Here is a 15,817-nt window from a genome sequence, read left to right on the forward strand (position 1 = left end):
TATTCACTCAAAAGGAGTCCAGCCTCACCCCATTGTTACCGTTTTGTACATCTTAAGTTGAATGTTGGTTTTGGGGCTGAACAGCTTGTCTGTTCCTGAAGATGAGAATGGTTTGGCGCTGTGCGTGAGCAGGAGGAAGTCACTGAAGAGAAAAGCCCACAGCTCTCGGCTGCTCTTGGTTTTGTACAGACGCCCGCTGTGCAGCAGCTTACGCGGCCCCAGGCAGTTCGTCAAAGAGTTGAACACCAAATGCTGAGACGAGACAAGAGTAGCCACTTGTCAGTTGCAGTGTTCATTTTGACAACATGTTAGTTTTAGTCGACTAAAATTGCATGTTAATTTAGTCGACTAAATAGTGGAAGAAAATGGATGGATGGATGGATGGATATTTATTATTATCATATTTAATCAAGGTCCTCTGCTTCATGGAGCACATGAACAAAGCTAAGAACTGTTCCTTTGACAGGGAATTAAAATGATATGAGGCTCTTTCAGACTGTCATTGGAAGTTTGGATGATTTTAGTCTCTTTATTTAGACTTATTTTAGTCATAGTTTTAGTCTCATGAAAAGTCCATTTTTAGTTATTTTGAAAAATTTGACTAAAATTGTGACTAAATATTTTAGTCAACAAAATTAGCACTGGTCAGTTGCAGCGATACATTGTATGTGTATTTATTTTCTCACATAAAAATGACACCTCTGGGATTTCAAGCACATGTTTTCATGCTGGTACCTGGGCCAGATAAACAGGGCAGGAAGGACATTAAAATCAACTCTTAGAAAAGTAAAAAAAACAGGACTGAAGAAGCCTGAATTCATGGATACAGAGTGACAAAATATGAGGAAAGCTGCCAACAATGAAGTATTCAAAACAAAACACTCAAAATACTAGCTTTTAAGTTGTAGATAGTGAAAAGTCTATCCATCTATCCATCGGTATTGTATGTTACCTCTATAGGCCCCTCACACTGGACATGGCTCTGTATCCACTCCAGTCGGTCAGAGTTCTCCTTCTCTCTGACGCCTTCGTTGACCTGTGAGCACAGCTCCTCTGCTCGATCCAAGGCCTCCCTCAGCGTGCCGCGGTCCGCATGAGACTCTGCGGTGTGCTCCAGGATCTGAGCATTAGAAAGAAGTTACACAGTTTGTAATGACACAGCAGCAGAATTGTGTCTCGTTCTACCTACATTCTTTATGAGGAGCGGGTACCGTGTGATCCTCTGCATCGGCTTGAGCAGGAAACTGGATAGTGGCATTCCTTTACAGCGGTAATTAGTGGCAATCTTCTGCTCAGGAGAAAACCCACGTTGATTAATCGTTTGGGCTGTAATGTATTGGCTCACCTCTCAGTACCTTGAGGAAGTCTTTAAAGTCGGGCTGGTTGTAGGTCTTGCTCTGCAGCAGTGCAGCCGCGTTGAGCTGACAGGAGCAGAAGCGGATGTACGGCTGCATGTGAGCGAGCTCCGAGGCCAAAAGATCTCCTATCAACTGCACCGGCATGTTCTCTCCTCCGGTCTTTTTACGAACACGCAGCGCCCTGGAAACATAATAGGGGGTCTGACTGTGTGCACAATATTTCACCAAATCTTTATTGCAAAATCACACAGGTAATTTCAATTTGGTTTTGGTCCTAGTTCAATTCGTACTCAACCTCTTACCCCCCGCCTTAACCGAGAGCATTTTCTCCAGTTCAGTTTTACCCAAATCTAAAAGCTTCTCGACTGGAACTTATAGCCAGTAGCCCAGTGTAATTGCTCATTTGAAAGCTAAGACCTACACAACTGATCTAAACTGATCTTTTTCCTTGTGTTGCTGCCGTGTTGTCGTCGCTTTTTCAATTTTCTTATTTTTGCCACTATTTTGCTGCACTTTTATCATTTTTCGGTCACTTTTTGTTGCACCTTCATCGCTTTTTTCACACATTCTCTGTTGCTCTTTTGTGTGGCTTTTTTATTGCGTTTTTTTTTGCTGCACTTTCCTCGCCTTTCGCATATTTTGCCACTTTATTGTTGCTATGTTTATGCTTCTTTCCAAAAGATTTGTTGTTTTTTTTAGATTTGGGTACAGCCAAGCAGGAGATAAGGTGCTAGCTTCAGGTGGGGGTTGAGATGTTAATTATTGTTTTGACAGAAAATGACTGAATGAGAGACTGCGAGAAACTAACTTGAGCAGTTTGGTGTTGCACATGATGAGCTCCCTCCAGTTCACAAAGATCAGAGCCATCTCAGCTTCGGTCAGACGTCCCGACTCGGACATGGGCTTGTGAAACACCTTTCAAACAATGAGACCTCATGAATGCATATCTTTAACATACGTAATGCTGTCTTTGCTGCATTTACATCTAGCACCAGCTCCAGGTCCTCCACATAGGTCTCCTCCGTCTGGATGAGCTCGTGGATGTAGCCCTGCCTCTTCCGCTCCTGGGGGCTCATCGTGTCCAGCGTCATGAGGTCGGCGCACCCTACACAGCCCACATGCAAACAGCCGTGCACAGAGCATGCACCAGCACACGCAAAGCTTTACGCAAATTCGATTCACTGGAGTCATAAACAAGCGCGTGAAAAAACCTTGAGAATCTCTTTATTCTTTATCTATGCATGTTTTATTTACAGTTAATGCACAGACGAAGTGTGTGAGGCACGTTGCAGTGGACGCGGTACATGTAGTGAAGGAACAATGCGAACACAGAAAGAAAAGAAAAACAAAAGCACCTTTCTTTGTGGAGAGCCGACTCCAAATGATTGCATAGGTGAGATGAGGAAAGTGTAGAGGGGAAAGGTTGTGGAAGACCCAGAGGCAAACTGTCAGTGAGGTCAGCCGATCAAGTGTCTGAGGTTAAAACGTGGCGATTGAGGCTGGTAAATGTCAGTGAGCGCTAGTCTAAAAAAGCTCATTTTTGCTGGTGATCACAGTCATTACAGGATGAGTCTCAACCCTTTGTCACGTTGAATCATAAAATAAAGACAGTGCATAAGGAAAGCTGGTTTATAAAAAGCACAATCAAATTCAAGCAATGAATCAGTAACAATAAAACGCAGCTTTAAGCTTTAAGTTGGTCCATTTTACAATGTTAGTGCAATGGGTGTGTCAGTAAAAAACTAAATTATTCCACTATTTTTTACAGATTGTACTGGGTATCCAAACTAACAATCTATACAACCAATTCTACCAGTAGTTTTTCACATTTTCATGCCATGTAAAGGTTCTCAGCAATCCATAAAGTCACAGTTAAATATCTTAAAGTTGCCATTCTGAAGGCAAAGGCCGCTCCGGAGAGCACTTCTATGTTCTATAGCCCATAGGAGGTTTCCTATTGCTTGGCACTATGTATTAATTTAGCTCTCATAATACTCCAATGTACACACCATAGGTTTCTCATTCTGGGCTAACATTGAAAGAAAGGCTTTACAGACTCCATCAATTGACATACTACAAAATACACTACATCACTAATTCCATGAAAGCTTACATTAACTCTTAAAGTAACAAAAACAAAATGTCTGAAATTCGTTAGTTACAGAAACAAAGGATAAGACCAGTGAAAGGAAATGAAAGACAGAAAGGAAGGCAAGAAGCACACAGTCTTAGTCTGAAACAGGTGAGAGGAGCGGAGAGTGGACTGTCCTCTTCCCTTCCCCGGGACGTCCTGTCATAGCAGGGCTTTAGGCTGAGACAGGAGGGGTGAGGAAGAGAAGGAGGCGGAGGAGGAGGGGTAAGGAAAGCCAGTGCTACAGTCCTACAGAGGAAACAGAGAACAGATGAAGCGGAGGGTTGTGAGGGGAAATGAGTGAGATGAAGGAGAAAGACAGAAATGGTTAGATTTAATATTAAGGTTCTCGTGGAAGTGCATTAAGTAATTTTAAGACCGACGTGTTATTCATCAGATCAGATGGAGCGGGATACCAACACTCTAAAGTACGTCTTGTTGTGTAGCATTGGTGTGTTTGGTTTTTAGCATTGGTTCATTCAAGCCCCTGTTTTAAGGTCATCAATTACTCTGTGCATGACTTAAAAATCATAACAACACCGCCCAAGAACTGACTTCCTGTTTCGATCCAGCACACCAAAATAAAAGCACACAGCTCGTCTCATTGATTAGGTCAGCATGTACTAATCAACTCCTCAACTCATGAATAAGATGGTGCTTTTATTTTGGCGTGCTGAACCGAAGCAGGAAGTCACTTCTTGGGCGGCGTTGTTATGATTTGAAGTTATGCACAGAGTCAATTAGCATGCAATGAAACACTGATTGATTTAATTGTTCAATGATAAATGTTTTATGATGATTTATTAGCAACAATTTGTGTAAACAGACTATTGGTGTTATTTGAGAGATTTTAATCACCCAGTCATCAGTTTGAAAAGCCTTTACTTTACTTGGTACTATCTCAGCCTCCTAGCATAGTTGCCTTTTTTGGCTAAATTGAGAATGTTTGTTTACTCATCCTACTCTCCAACAGACAGAGCTGCATCTTTAACATTGGCTCTGTTCTCAAAACAATCAGAAGCCAACCCATAAGCGAACAAAAATAACCTGTCAAAGTCATCTCCATGTGTTTGGAATAAGTAAAATTGTTAAAATATGACTGACTTAAACATGCCAGGAGGCTAACATTTTACAAATTAACTAGACTGAGCTCTTAGAATCCAATTGATGATCACCAGTGACCGCAACGAGGCTGGTACCTTACCATCAGTTTGTCCATGCTCTGACATGGAATCTAGTGAACCTGGAGTAAGTCAACAGCAGATAATTACTCTATACAAATGCAAACAATACTAAAACAGCTTAGCCACGTCGAGAGAATGAAGTGTAAAATATAGGCAGAATATAGGCTGACTTACATTGTTGGCTGGGGTCTGATTCTGTGGTCATCTTGATATAGTTTGTGGGCAGCAGACCTATGACCCCGTTGGCTTCTCCTTTCCACCAGTCAGGGTTTGTTTTGTCCAGGACACTGATCAGCTGGCCCTTGGAGAAGCTCAGCTCATCTGGGTTAGCAGCAGTGTAGTCATACATGGCGATTACTTGACACACTGCAGAGGCAAGTACAAGTCATTAGTAAGTTTATTCACTCACACTGTACCGAATAATGAATGTTTAAGTAGTACAGAAAGTAGTAGAAGGATCAAAGACGACTGGCCTGTTACCTGGTAGTGGGGAGGGGGACAACTTGTTGCTGGAGGGACCGAGGAGCTTGACATTGGAGGAAAGAAACCAGCCTCTTTGCCGCCTCTTTCCACGAACCTTAAAGATAAAAAAACATTGAAGATTAATGTTTTAGTTTTTGGTCTAATGGCTAATTTTCTAGGACTGTCCAATAGATACAATTATGGGTTTCAGATAAGAATAGAAGTTTTTTTTTTCCTTTCCACTCACCTCCTGGAATGTTTTGATTCTTAAGTTAAGATTACATAGATCGTTATAGTTTTACATGCTAGATAATTTCTGCTTATAGTTTCTGACTAAAATCGCTTAGTGTGATTTGTTACAATTTAAAGATGCATTATGTAACTTTTTATGTGAAAAAAAATAAATCTTAATATTTGTGCGTATTTGACCTTTAAGTGACTCAGTGGCTGTATGGGTGCAGCACAGCACATTTGCTTTTCCTCACAGTGGCCTCAATGATGCTCCAGAATTAATTGTTTTGGGGTTTTAGGGTTTCTGGCCAGTTTTTGGGTTTCTGGACAGTTTCTGGTACGAACCCTGAAAAACATTTGGAAATCATGGAGCATCATTGAGGCCACTGGGAGGAAAAGCAAATGTGCTATGCTGCACCCATACAGCCACGGAGTCACTTAAAGGTCAAATATGCACAAATACTAAGCTTTTTTTTTCCCTTGAAAAGTTGCATCGTGCACCTTTAAGTGAGAAATTATGCCAAACACACCAACAGCAATGAGACTTTTCTGCATACTCATGATGTGGATGTGACCCTAAAGTTCGCCCTCCTCCTGTGTGACCGGACCTTAAGTCACTTCTGAGAAATGGCACTTTCATGTAGTTAACTAACCTGCAGTTCCCCAAGCCACCACCCGGTGGAGTTCTTGGCTAGGACCACAATTAGTTGCCCTGGAGACAGACATAGCTGGTGCATCGTTGGAGCAACACTGGCGGTGACTGTCTGAGCGATCTCTGTTGACAAAACACAGATGACCAGGCTTGTATTCCAGGTAAACCTGGTAAATATCAAGGAAATATTTATTTTACAAAGAGTGTGATTAATTATTTTCACCTGGCTTTTTGGTCGGAACCCCGGATCTTGTTGCCTGGAGAATAAATAAAATAAACTTCAGCAGTACACAAACCACAGTGATTCAAGATCAGCCCATTACTCCTGTATTACAAGCTAGACATCTGCAGTTAGTGATTAATGTGCCATGTGTTGTACTATATGTGAGTGCTTACTTTGTCTGATTAAGGGGAGACACTACAGGCAAAACTCAATTTTTTCAGTTTTCAGGTTTTGGGCCAAATAAGCTTTCACCCGGAAACAGAAAATATGCCTAATCTTCACAATAACATGTTTAAATATTGCGCTGATTCAATGTTCCCCCATAGACTTATATGGGACAATGCAATTTCAAGGGCCTTTTTCTCAAAACATATTTTTCTGTCATTGTGGCGACACTATGTCCACGTCAGTCGGACCTAAAGACTTCACATTATACAGCCTTGGACTGAACAATATTTGGAAGATTTTTTCAGAGGGATTTTTTATTATCTAATCCCTAGCCCAATTTATTGAGTTTTGAATGTCAAAAAATAAGGTGAATATTATTATTATTATTATTTTTTTTACAAATGTTTCCACTAAAAAAACTGCTTATTTTAAAACTAAACAAATATCCAAAATCCCCTCTGAAAAAGTCTTAGCAACTCATTTATCAATAAAATGAAACCATAAATTTGAATGTAGCTCTATCCATTATTCAGATTTCGTCGCCGAAAAGATGGGAAATTTGGGGCATTTTTAGGCATAAAACACCTTGTTCTTATATGAAAAGATAAAATGACAGAAAACTTGCAATGTATTTTTTTCTCACATTTATGCCAGTGATCGACAGCAACAGTTTCAAATTGCTATCTGTGAATATAAATGTTTTCCCTATTCACCAGCAGTGTCTCGCCTTAATTCAGATTTCAGTTTTTAGCCCCTGTGTCTTCATTGCATTTTGTTTGTATTGAAAATAATAGCAGTTTGTAAACATATGTTTGCCTGGCTCACCTCCGGTTCAACAGGGCGGACATAGTTGGAGGGGAAAACACCAATCTGGTCCCCGATGCATCCTCGCCACCACTCTCCCTCTCTCTCCGTCACCATGACAACATCGCCTTCAACAAACGTCAGGTCCCCAACCTCCGGGCTTTCATACGTGTACAGAGCAACGTATTCTGGGAGGAGAGAGATTAGATACAAGCGCACGTCAAATTCACCGCGGGCTCGAGTGGGTAAATACATCAATGGGACAGTTCAATACAAAGTGACTCACCCTCTAAATGGGAGTCGTTGTCAAAGGCGTCCGCGCTGGAACAGAGACAACAGACACACTATTGACTCACAATACACTGAGGTCGAACAAGCAGAGGTGGGTAGTTACATCAGTTACATCTGCTCAAGTACATTTACCTCTAGTTACTCGTACTTTTACTTTTAATTGAGTAGCATCATTTTGAAGTATTGGTAAAAAAAAAAAGGGCTAATTTGAGTGAAGTGGATAAAAGCTGGTAGTAGTCATTTTTGTACTGTACTGTAAATGATTTCTTTTATAATTTTATGATGAATTTATTACTCGGAAACACCTGAATTTGTCTATTTCACTCAATGTAACACACAGAAAAGAAACCACGAGATCTAAAACAAGTTGCCAGGCCAAACTTGAATTATTATAAAGTGACATGACTCTTTCTTGAGTAAATATTCTGGCTTTTTACCCACCTCTACCAACCCGTGCATCGATTCACTTACTCTGTGCAGCCAGCAGCTTCCAAAGTGGCATAGCTCTTGGGAAACCATCCTTGCGTCCCGTTGAGCTGTCCCAACCACCAGTCGTCCCTCTGCTGCAGCACGTTGATGATGTCACCCTGTGAGAAACTGAGCGGCGTGCCGATGACGTCGCCACCGGAGAAGTGGAGGTCCATGTCCGACGAGGGCGACCATGGCGACAGGGCACGGGCCAAGAATGGGATCTGAGAAATATTTATAATTAGTGCTACACATATGATACAAAGCGGTAACGGAAGGTGCATACATTTAACCTCCAAAAAGACCAGACCTACTAACACTAATGTGATGCATTGGGGTCAGGTGTCTAAGCTGAAAAAGGGGTGGAAGTCCCACTGGAGAGGGTCTAAAAACGATGCTGTGCATTATATCATGTGCATGACAGCAGCAGCGAATGAACTCCAGCCAGACCTAGTTCCCCGGCTGCCAAAGCCCGTCTATAGCCCAGATACACAGCTCTATAAAACCGATGCAGGAACATCAGAGGGATTAAGTTCTTCCATGATGTACCTGTCATTTTTAGATGTCCAATATAGCCCCAAGGAAATATTAAAGGTTTATATTATATTTATACATGTAAATAAAGACGTTTTTCTATCAAAGCCATACTGCAGAACATTTCAGGTTAAATGTCACTACGTCATAAGAGCAACTAAACTGTTGTAAAACACTGACAATCCTTTTTTGCCCAAGGTTAACAAAATAAAGCATTTGGAAGGACATGTTTCAACCTAATGTTCAGTTCCCTCGCCAGCTATACTGTTATTTTTTCCTGCAGCTCAGTACTTGCAGGATGTTGATGATAACAGACTGTACATTTAAAATATAGAAGGTTTTCTTACCTGCGAAGCATCTATGTGCGTTGATACAATGTGGTCGCATATTACTTCGATTTCCGGGATTCTGTGAAACAGTAGTAAAGACAGATAATTGGATCAGAGACCACACATTTACTGTGGGCATTACGGGAGAACTAAATAACCATAAAAAATAATATTTTTGCTCACCATCTGTGCAGTGTGACTGTAACAAGTGCTTTAGGTTAATGCTTTGCTCATAAAAAGAATACTAACGTTACCAAATGAACGACAAAAGTTCAGAAATATCCCTTTATGTCCTACCTCCAGTCAAAAACCACACATTTGCTGCGCTTAATTACAGAGATGTGAGCGCTGAACACTCAAATTCCTCGTCAAAGTGTAATTGAATATCGAACCCCGCTGCTTCCCGCTGTGTAAAATTACCCGGTGTTAAGTGGTTGTGGTAAACAGGACGGCCGGCGCAGCGGTGAGGAGGGACCCGTCTCCGTGGGGGCGTCACTCGGGCCACATTTTTGTGCGTAACTCTGAGGGAACCAGCCCCTGTTTCCACGGTAACTCCCACACAACCAGCCAGGCTCTCCAACCGTCTGCTCATCCACCTGGGTCCAAACAACACCATTCGGTCACTGTGATTTACATACAGTGGAAGGAATCATACTCCTCAATTTATTACACAAACGCTAAGAACTAAACTTTTATGAATATTCCAAAAATGTCACTATGATTGAGAACAAAGGAAGTGTCTGCACTCATTCTGACTGGATTTTAATTGGCATAAAATTCATGGGTGTTTTCTCTACTTTTTATTGGTGATATCAATCATTCCACTTTCATTTAAACAACCTCTGCGTGTTAGATGTTTGCATAATAAGTTTGTCTATATATATCGACTTCAGTGTTTACCTCTATCAGGCAGTCGCCATCTATGCTCAGCTCATCTGCGTTTCGAGCCACAAACGAGTACAGCGCTCTGTAGGTGGTCAGCTTGGGCGGTTGCTGGGAGACCAATGATGCTTTCTGAAGTCGCTCTTGCTCCTCTTTCCTCTTGCGCTCTTCTTCCTCCTCTCTTTGCCTCCTCTGCTCCTCCTCTCTCCTCTGCCTCTCCTCCTCCTGCGCTCTCTCCTGCGCCGCCCGGAGTCGAGCCTGCGCCTCCCGCTCCTCCTCCTCTCTCTGCCGCGCTCTCTGCTCGTCCAGCAGCCTCCTCTGACGGGCCTCCTCCTCCTCCTTCTGCCTCCGCTCATGCTCCAGGCGCTCCTGCTCCAGGCGCTCCTGCTCCAGACGCTCCTGCTCCAGACGCTCCTGCTCTCTTCGTTGTTGTTCACGTCGTTCTTGTTCACGTCGTTCTTGGTCACGTCGTTCTTGGTCTCTCCTCTCTTGCTCTTGTCGCTCCTGCTCCAGCTTTGCCAGTCTACAAAAAAGTGCAAAATATGATTTAACTCATAGTCCAACATAAAGAGTTTTTAAGTTTAGGATTAAAAAGTGAATATTGCTCTTACTACTGTGATGCAATGGTTTGTTCTATGATTATGAAACTGTAAACTACGTCATCATCTTTTCCTAATTATTTTCATGAAGTTGACCCCATAATTATATTTTCAGACAGGTCTTCTTTATTGTTTTGTCACTTTGACCTCACTAAAATTTGTCAAGATGCTTTCATGTCAAGCTACATCAATTCTTTATGGTATTTTTACTAAAACATTTATTTTCAAATGATAAATTCATGTCATAAATATGCAATTGTGCAGCAGTGAAACACTATCTTGCAGTCAGTAAGCCTTCAGCAGACTCTATCAAAGTCACCCACAGGGAAATGTAAATGATGTGTACCCTCCCACTCACCGGGCGGCCTCCTCTTCCTCCCTCCTCCTCCTCTCTCGCTCCTCGTCCCGCCTGCGCTGCAGCTCCCGATGCTTCTCCTCTTTGACTCTGTACAGGTCGTCCAGGACAGCCTGCTGCCTCACCTGCTTCTCCCGCAGCTCCTGATACAGGCACAGTGTTACATAACAACGAGATAAAACACTTCATGCATCACTGTCCACTGCAGCAGTAAATCACAATGATTTAAATGCAACTACAGTCTATACAGTGAATGTGCAATGCAGCAGTACGGAGGGATTAAAATAGCAGATTATGGCACAAAATAGAACAGGCAGTGCAATCAAAAATACACATGCAAGTTGCTGAGTTTTTACATTTGACTCCCTCTAATACAAAAATCATGCGGATTAAGTCTTTTCTTGGTGTTCAAGCCTTAGGGCCTGTTCTGTTTACACAAGAAAGCCAAGGATTGGGCAAGGACAATTCCCACAGAGCCATAAAGGGAGATGTGAAGCTGCATAGCAGCTCTAAATAATAATGACTTTAAAGACTAAGATAACATTATCAAAACATGAAGGGGGGCAGAGTTTCCTCTGCAAGAGATGAAAGGTTGCATGGAAGTAATGAGTGATACGAGATGTTGCATGATGGGAGATAGAAGCACAGGACATGCAATAACCTTGATAAGGATGAAGAGCTGGCTGAGGCAGGCCAGCAGGGACAGAAGGCACCGCAAGACACAGTCATCCATATCCTCAAGCTATTAGAGCCACCGTGAAAGATACAGAGTGGAGAGTGTACAGAGGGAGATGATAGGGGTTAGTGGCAGGAATAAGAGGTAAAAGCAATGCAAAAATAGAAAAAGGGATAGATCCAAAGAAGAGCACAGAAAAAAAGAAGAAAAGAAAAGTTCACAAGCTTCAGCAGAACAAGTCAAGAAGATAATCGTGTAATGTAACAGTTATTAGTGCGAGATTAAAAAGACATTGTGAAAAGGGCATGACATCATCCCTGGCAGGTATTGAGTTATCGAGGTTTCCTCCCGGGAATGTGGGGACGTCCAATTCTTTACAGGAGCAATAACGCTTGGATAACAAGGTTTTCTATCTCCTCCGGGGGGAAACTCGAGAGCTACTGTGACTAGCGAAACAGGATTTCACTGCACAGTTTTCTACACTTTCCCTTTCCGCAAACAACAAATGTTTGCACAACTTAAAATATCCCAATGGTGCTAATGCTGGGAGCGTAGAGTAACAATTTAAACATTAGCCGATGATCAATTTCAATGTATATCTCTAATTTCCAGGCCCATTGAGCTGCTACTTGAACAGTACAGTTTCTATGCATTTACCACAATGTTGAGCAGCCATGCTGATCTGGCGTGTGTGAACAGACCTGCAGCTCTTTCTTATACTGCTCCATCTCTCCCAGTTTCTCCGTGGTCTCTCTCTCCAGAGCATTGAGCTGGTCCTTCAGCCGTCGGCAGTTCACGCCCTTCTCTGTCACAGTGTCAGTCAGCGACAACAATGCCCCTGCTGCAAAGGGAAAGGTTGCAATCATCCACAGGTCATTTATTCTCTTTGTAAAATCGGTTGGTTCATGCATTTTTTGAGCATTTCCCACCTGAGACTTTGTTGAGGCTGATGGTGCGGAGCTTCTCTGTGAGCCGCTGCTGCTCTGGGACCAGCTGGGAGAGTTTCCTTTGCCATTCCTGAAAGTCATTTAAAAATAGTTATGAAGCAGCAGTACTAGTGGTCAAATTATGTTAGCTTTTCAAAAGTTAATTTTTAATGCTGCTCTGGTGGCTGGAGCAAAAGATTGAGAACTGCGCCCTCTGCTGGCATTTTGTGCAACTACATTTGTGTAACTGTGGGTATTATATAGACACACATATTTTTGTTCAAGATATAAAAAAAGGTTATTAGATTCGCAACTGGTGTGGGTTTGAAACCGTCACCATAGATAGAATGACAAGCTGCGACCCAAATGAGACTTTAATTTTTATATATGTCCACATACTAAAGTTGAATAAGCATTAAACAACCTATAAGGGTGATTAACCACCACCTGAACGGCACATTTTCTCCCCTCTGGCTTTACCCAAATCTAAAAGCTTCTTGAAAAAAGTGTAAAAGAAGCAACAAAAATGGGACCAAAATAAAAAGGATGAAAACGCAACAAAAAAGTGATGAACAAAAACAAAAACGCTAAAAAATGGAAAAAAAAGTGACCAAATTGTCAACAAAGCATTAAAAATGTAGCTAAAAAAGTGACAATGCAGCAACAACGCAAGGAATTTTTTAAATGTTTGATCAGTTTTGTAGGTCTGGCCAGTGAAGAAACTTTTAGGATAAAGCTGAATTGGAGAAAATGTGCTTGGTTAATACATTTGAATTTGAATTTCAAATCGGCACAAAGGTGTTCACATGTGTAAAATGTGCCTTATCTAGTTTAATAATCTGTTTTATTGTAACCGTGTTTAATAATGTGTTTTATTTTTAAATCCTAAAAGCCCCCAATGGACAGATGTTGAAAATTAGCACATGTGCTATAACACTTTAAACAATGCATCTGGTTCGTCCAATGTTTCGTCTAATTGCTATGTCCATATTAAATAAATAAATAAATGAAATGAAATGAACAGATTCAAAAAGTGTCTTCATGCTTTTCAGCAGATAAATAAACAGTATACTGAAAAGGGTTACGAGGATCGACCGACTCTAACCCGTCAAGTGCAGTTCAAAGTGTGTGAAACAACATGGTTTCACCTCAAACTGAAGCTGCAGAGTGTTGATCTCGCCGATCCGTGCGTCTCTTGTCTGATTGATGAGGTCCACCTCCGCTTTCTGAATCCTCCTCTTGCTCTGGGCGTCACGGAGACGGTCAGAGATCTGTTTGTGCTTGTTTCCCTGGGAGACCAAACAATTGCATCAATAATTGTCCTACGCATTATACTGTAATCCTGGCCTGCAGTGTCATAACCACATATGCTCTTACCACAGCTTCTAGCTCTAATTCCAGAGTTTTCTTCCTGTCTTTGAGTCTGGAGATTTCGTCTTGCTCTCCCTCTCGTCTTCTGGTCAGCTCCTCTTTTCTCACGCGCTCCCACTCCTCCCTCCTCTGCCGCTCCAGCTCCTGCTTTGCTGCCTAAAAGATCATGAATGACAACCAGGGAACATTTTAGATACTTCATAATTAATTTTGCGGAGACAGATGTTGAGAATACAGCTTGGAAGAGACTACGACATGGCCCTCAGCAGTGTAAAGTGTATGTTGCGCTTGTACATCTGGCTCGCCTCTAGCTTGAAGTACTGTCTGCGGTATTATGAAAAGATGTAAAAAAAAACGATTCCTTGGGGCAAATAAACAATTTCGGTTGCCTGAAAAAATCAACTGCACTTCTTGAGTGGAACATACACAAGCAAACAAGAAGTAGTTAAACCAATCAGCGAAGGGCAGACGTGTGTTGTTGTGCTATTATTGGTTTTGCGTCAGTCTTATGAATAACAAAAGTTATTCGACTACTGTCGATGTGTTTTTTTTTTGGTAATTGACTCATAACTGCAAATCATAACAACACCGCCCAAGAAGTGACTTCCTGTTTCAATCAAGTACGCCAAAATAAAAGCACACAGCTTGTCTCATTGATTAGGTCAGCAGGTACTTGCAACATTACAAGAATATGTAATGCAAAATGACTTTTTCAAGCTTTACATCATGTTTTTATGTCATTCCCTCATTAAAAACATGCCTGAGTCCTCCTAGGAACGCCCCCACCTCCTGGAGACGCCTCCGAGCTTTCGTCACCAGGCGAGTAACCAACCACTGCTCCTCAGCAGAACCCACTCCCCACTGATGCCACAGACAGCGTGTGGAGGGGGCGTGTCTGAAAGGGTCAGAGGTTCTTAAAGAGACAGAGGCCTTTTTCAAGACATTCACTACAGCCATTTTGAGAGAGCAATTTTATACAAGGCAGTTATTTTAATTTACTGCATTTACAGACCAACAGAAGGTTTGGTCATCATTGTAGTGTGATATAGACTGGTGCTATGTGATTGAAAAAAAGCATAATACCCCCTCTTTAACTGTTTTGTCTGTTAATAGTTAGGCAGAAAGTAAGTTGAACTAATGAATAAGATGGGGCTTTTATTTTGGTGTGCTGGTTTGAAACAGGAAGTCACTTCTTGGGGCAGCAGTGTTTTGATTTTAAGTAAAGCGTACTCATTTGTAAAGCGTCTTTGAGTTCCTTGAAAAGCACTAAATAAGACTTATGTATTATTTGTTATTATGAAGTTATGCACAGAGTCAATAATTGGAAAATGCTTTTGGCTTCTCTGTGCGCCATCCATACATTGTTATTGAGGAGACTTCTGAGTCCCAAGAGTGACTGCTCGCAAACAACATAAACAAATCGGATTGCACGGGCTCGTTTGAATTTGCTCAAGGGGCGAACAAGAGCGGGCTGTCCAGGTTGATACCCCTGTGCATAAAAAATACAGAGGGGTATCATTCTGGACTTGCCAGGCTACAATTTTGGAGCTCTAACTGGCTTGGAAAATGTTGTGGTCTTTTGCTATCGTACTCTCACTGAGCGAAGCGTTATTCCCTCAAGTCCATCTCTTCATGTTCCAAGTAGTCCAATTTTTTCTACTAGTCGCAGCGCTTTCTCTCCACATTCACCTCTTTCCTCTCCAGCTCCCTGAGCCGCTCCTCCTCTCTCTGCCTCTCGATCTCCCTCTGCCTCTCCATCCTCCACTCCTCCTCTTGCCGACGTCTGTTCTCCAGCTCGCGTGCCTCCCGCTCTCTTCGCTCCTGGGCTTCTCTCTCCTCGCGCTCCCTCCGGTCTCTCTCCTTCCTCTGCTCTTCCTCCAGAGCCAAGCGACGCTTCTCCAGCTCCGCACTTCCCCGTGCAAAGTTCTCCTTCAGTTTGTCCTCATAGGATACTGTCAAAAATCATAATAAGATAAGTAAGATAAGCAATTTATTAGTAATAATATAAAGATGCAACTGAAACCTACCGCCAGGGTTCTTAGTCTTCTGCACAGGCTCGTTCTCTATGTCTAATAAGCAGGGAGCTGTGTAGGGCCCAGTTCCATTGACAAGCTCAATAGGCTTTGCTCCGGCTCTGAAATAAATGAATGAGTAAATGTTTCATACCCAAAGC

The 15,817-nt window shown here is 42.1% G+C and overlaps 1 protein-coding gene across 1 annotated transcript in view; it reads right to left on the reverse strand.

The window, feature by feature from the left end:
* The window catches only part of itsn2a (intersectin 2a), a 32,263-nt gene that overhangs the window by 1,614 nt on the left and 14,832 nt on the right, over positions 1–15,817 (reverse strand). Inside the window, exons 11-35 of the mRNA XM_079572551.1 lie at positions 15,672–15,778; positions 15,334–15,596; positions 13,651–13,800; positions 13,422–13,562; positions 12,277–12,364; positions 12,049–12,188; positions 11,333–11,413; positions 10,675–10,814; positions 9,736–10,240; positions 9,256–9,431; positions 8,854–8,914; positions 7,976–8,196; positions 7,500–7,534; positions 7,235–7,401; positions 6,242–6,275; positions 6,020–6,141; positions 5,154–5,250; positions 4,848–5,039; positions 4,694–4,732; positions 2,342–2,463; positions 2,167–2,273; positions 1,356–1,539; positions 1,190–1,288; positions 953–1,120; positions 40–252 (exon numbers count right to left, since the gene is read on the reverse strand). Of these exons, the coding sequence (XP_079428677.1) occupies positions 40–252; positions 953–1,120; positions 1,190–1,288; positions 1,356–1,539; positions 2,167–2,273; positions 2,342–2,463; positions 4,694–4,732; positions 4,848–5,039; positions 5,154–5,250; positions 6,020–6,141; positions 6,242–6,275; positions 7,235–7,401; positions 7,500–7,534; positions 7,976–8,196; positions 8,854–8,914; positions 9,256–9,431; positions 9,736–10,240; positions 10,675–10,814; positions 11,333–11,413; positions 12,049–12,188; positions 12,277–12,364; positions 13,422–13,562; positions 13,651–13,800; positions 15,334–15,596; positions 15,672–15,778 (3,652 nt within the window). The remainder of the gene's footprint in view (positions 1–39; positions 253–952; positions 1,121–1,189; positions 1,289–1,355; positions 1,540–2,166; positions 2,274–2,341; positions 2,464–4,693; positions 4,733–4,847; positions 5,040–5,153; positions 5,251–6,019; positions 6,142–6,241; positions 6,276–7,234; positions 7,402–7,499; positions 7,535–7,975; positions 8,197–8,853; positions 8,915–9,255; positions 9,432–9,735; positions 10,241–10,674; positions 10,815–11,332; positions 11,414–12,048; positions 12,189–12,276; positions 12,365–13,421; positions 13,563–13,650; positions 13,801–15,333; positions 15,597–15,671; positions 15,779–15,817) is intronic.

The sequence above is a fragment of the Gobius niger genome (assembly GCF_951799975.1).
Source record: "Gobius niger genome assembly, chromosome: 15".
NCBI classification, from domain to species: domain Eukaryota; kingdom Metazoa; phylum Chordata; class Actinopteri; order Gobiiformes; family Gobiidae; genus Gobius; species Gobius niger.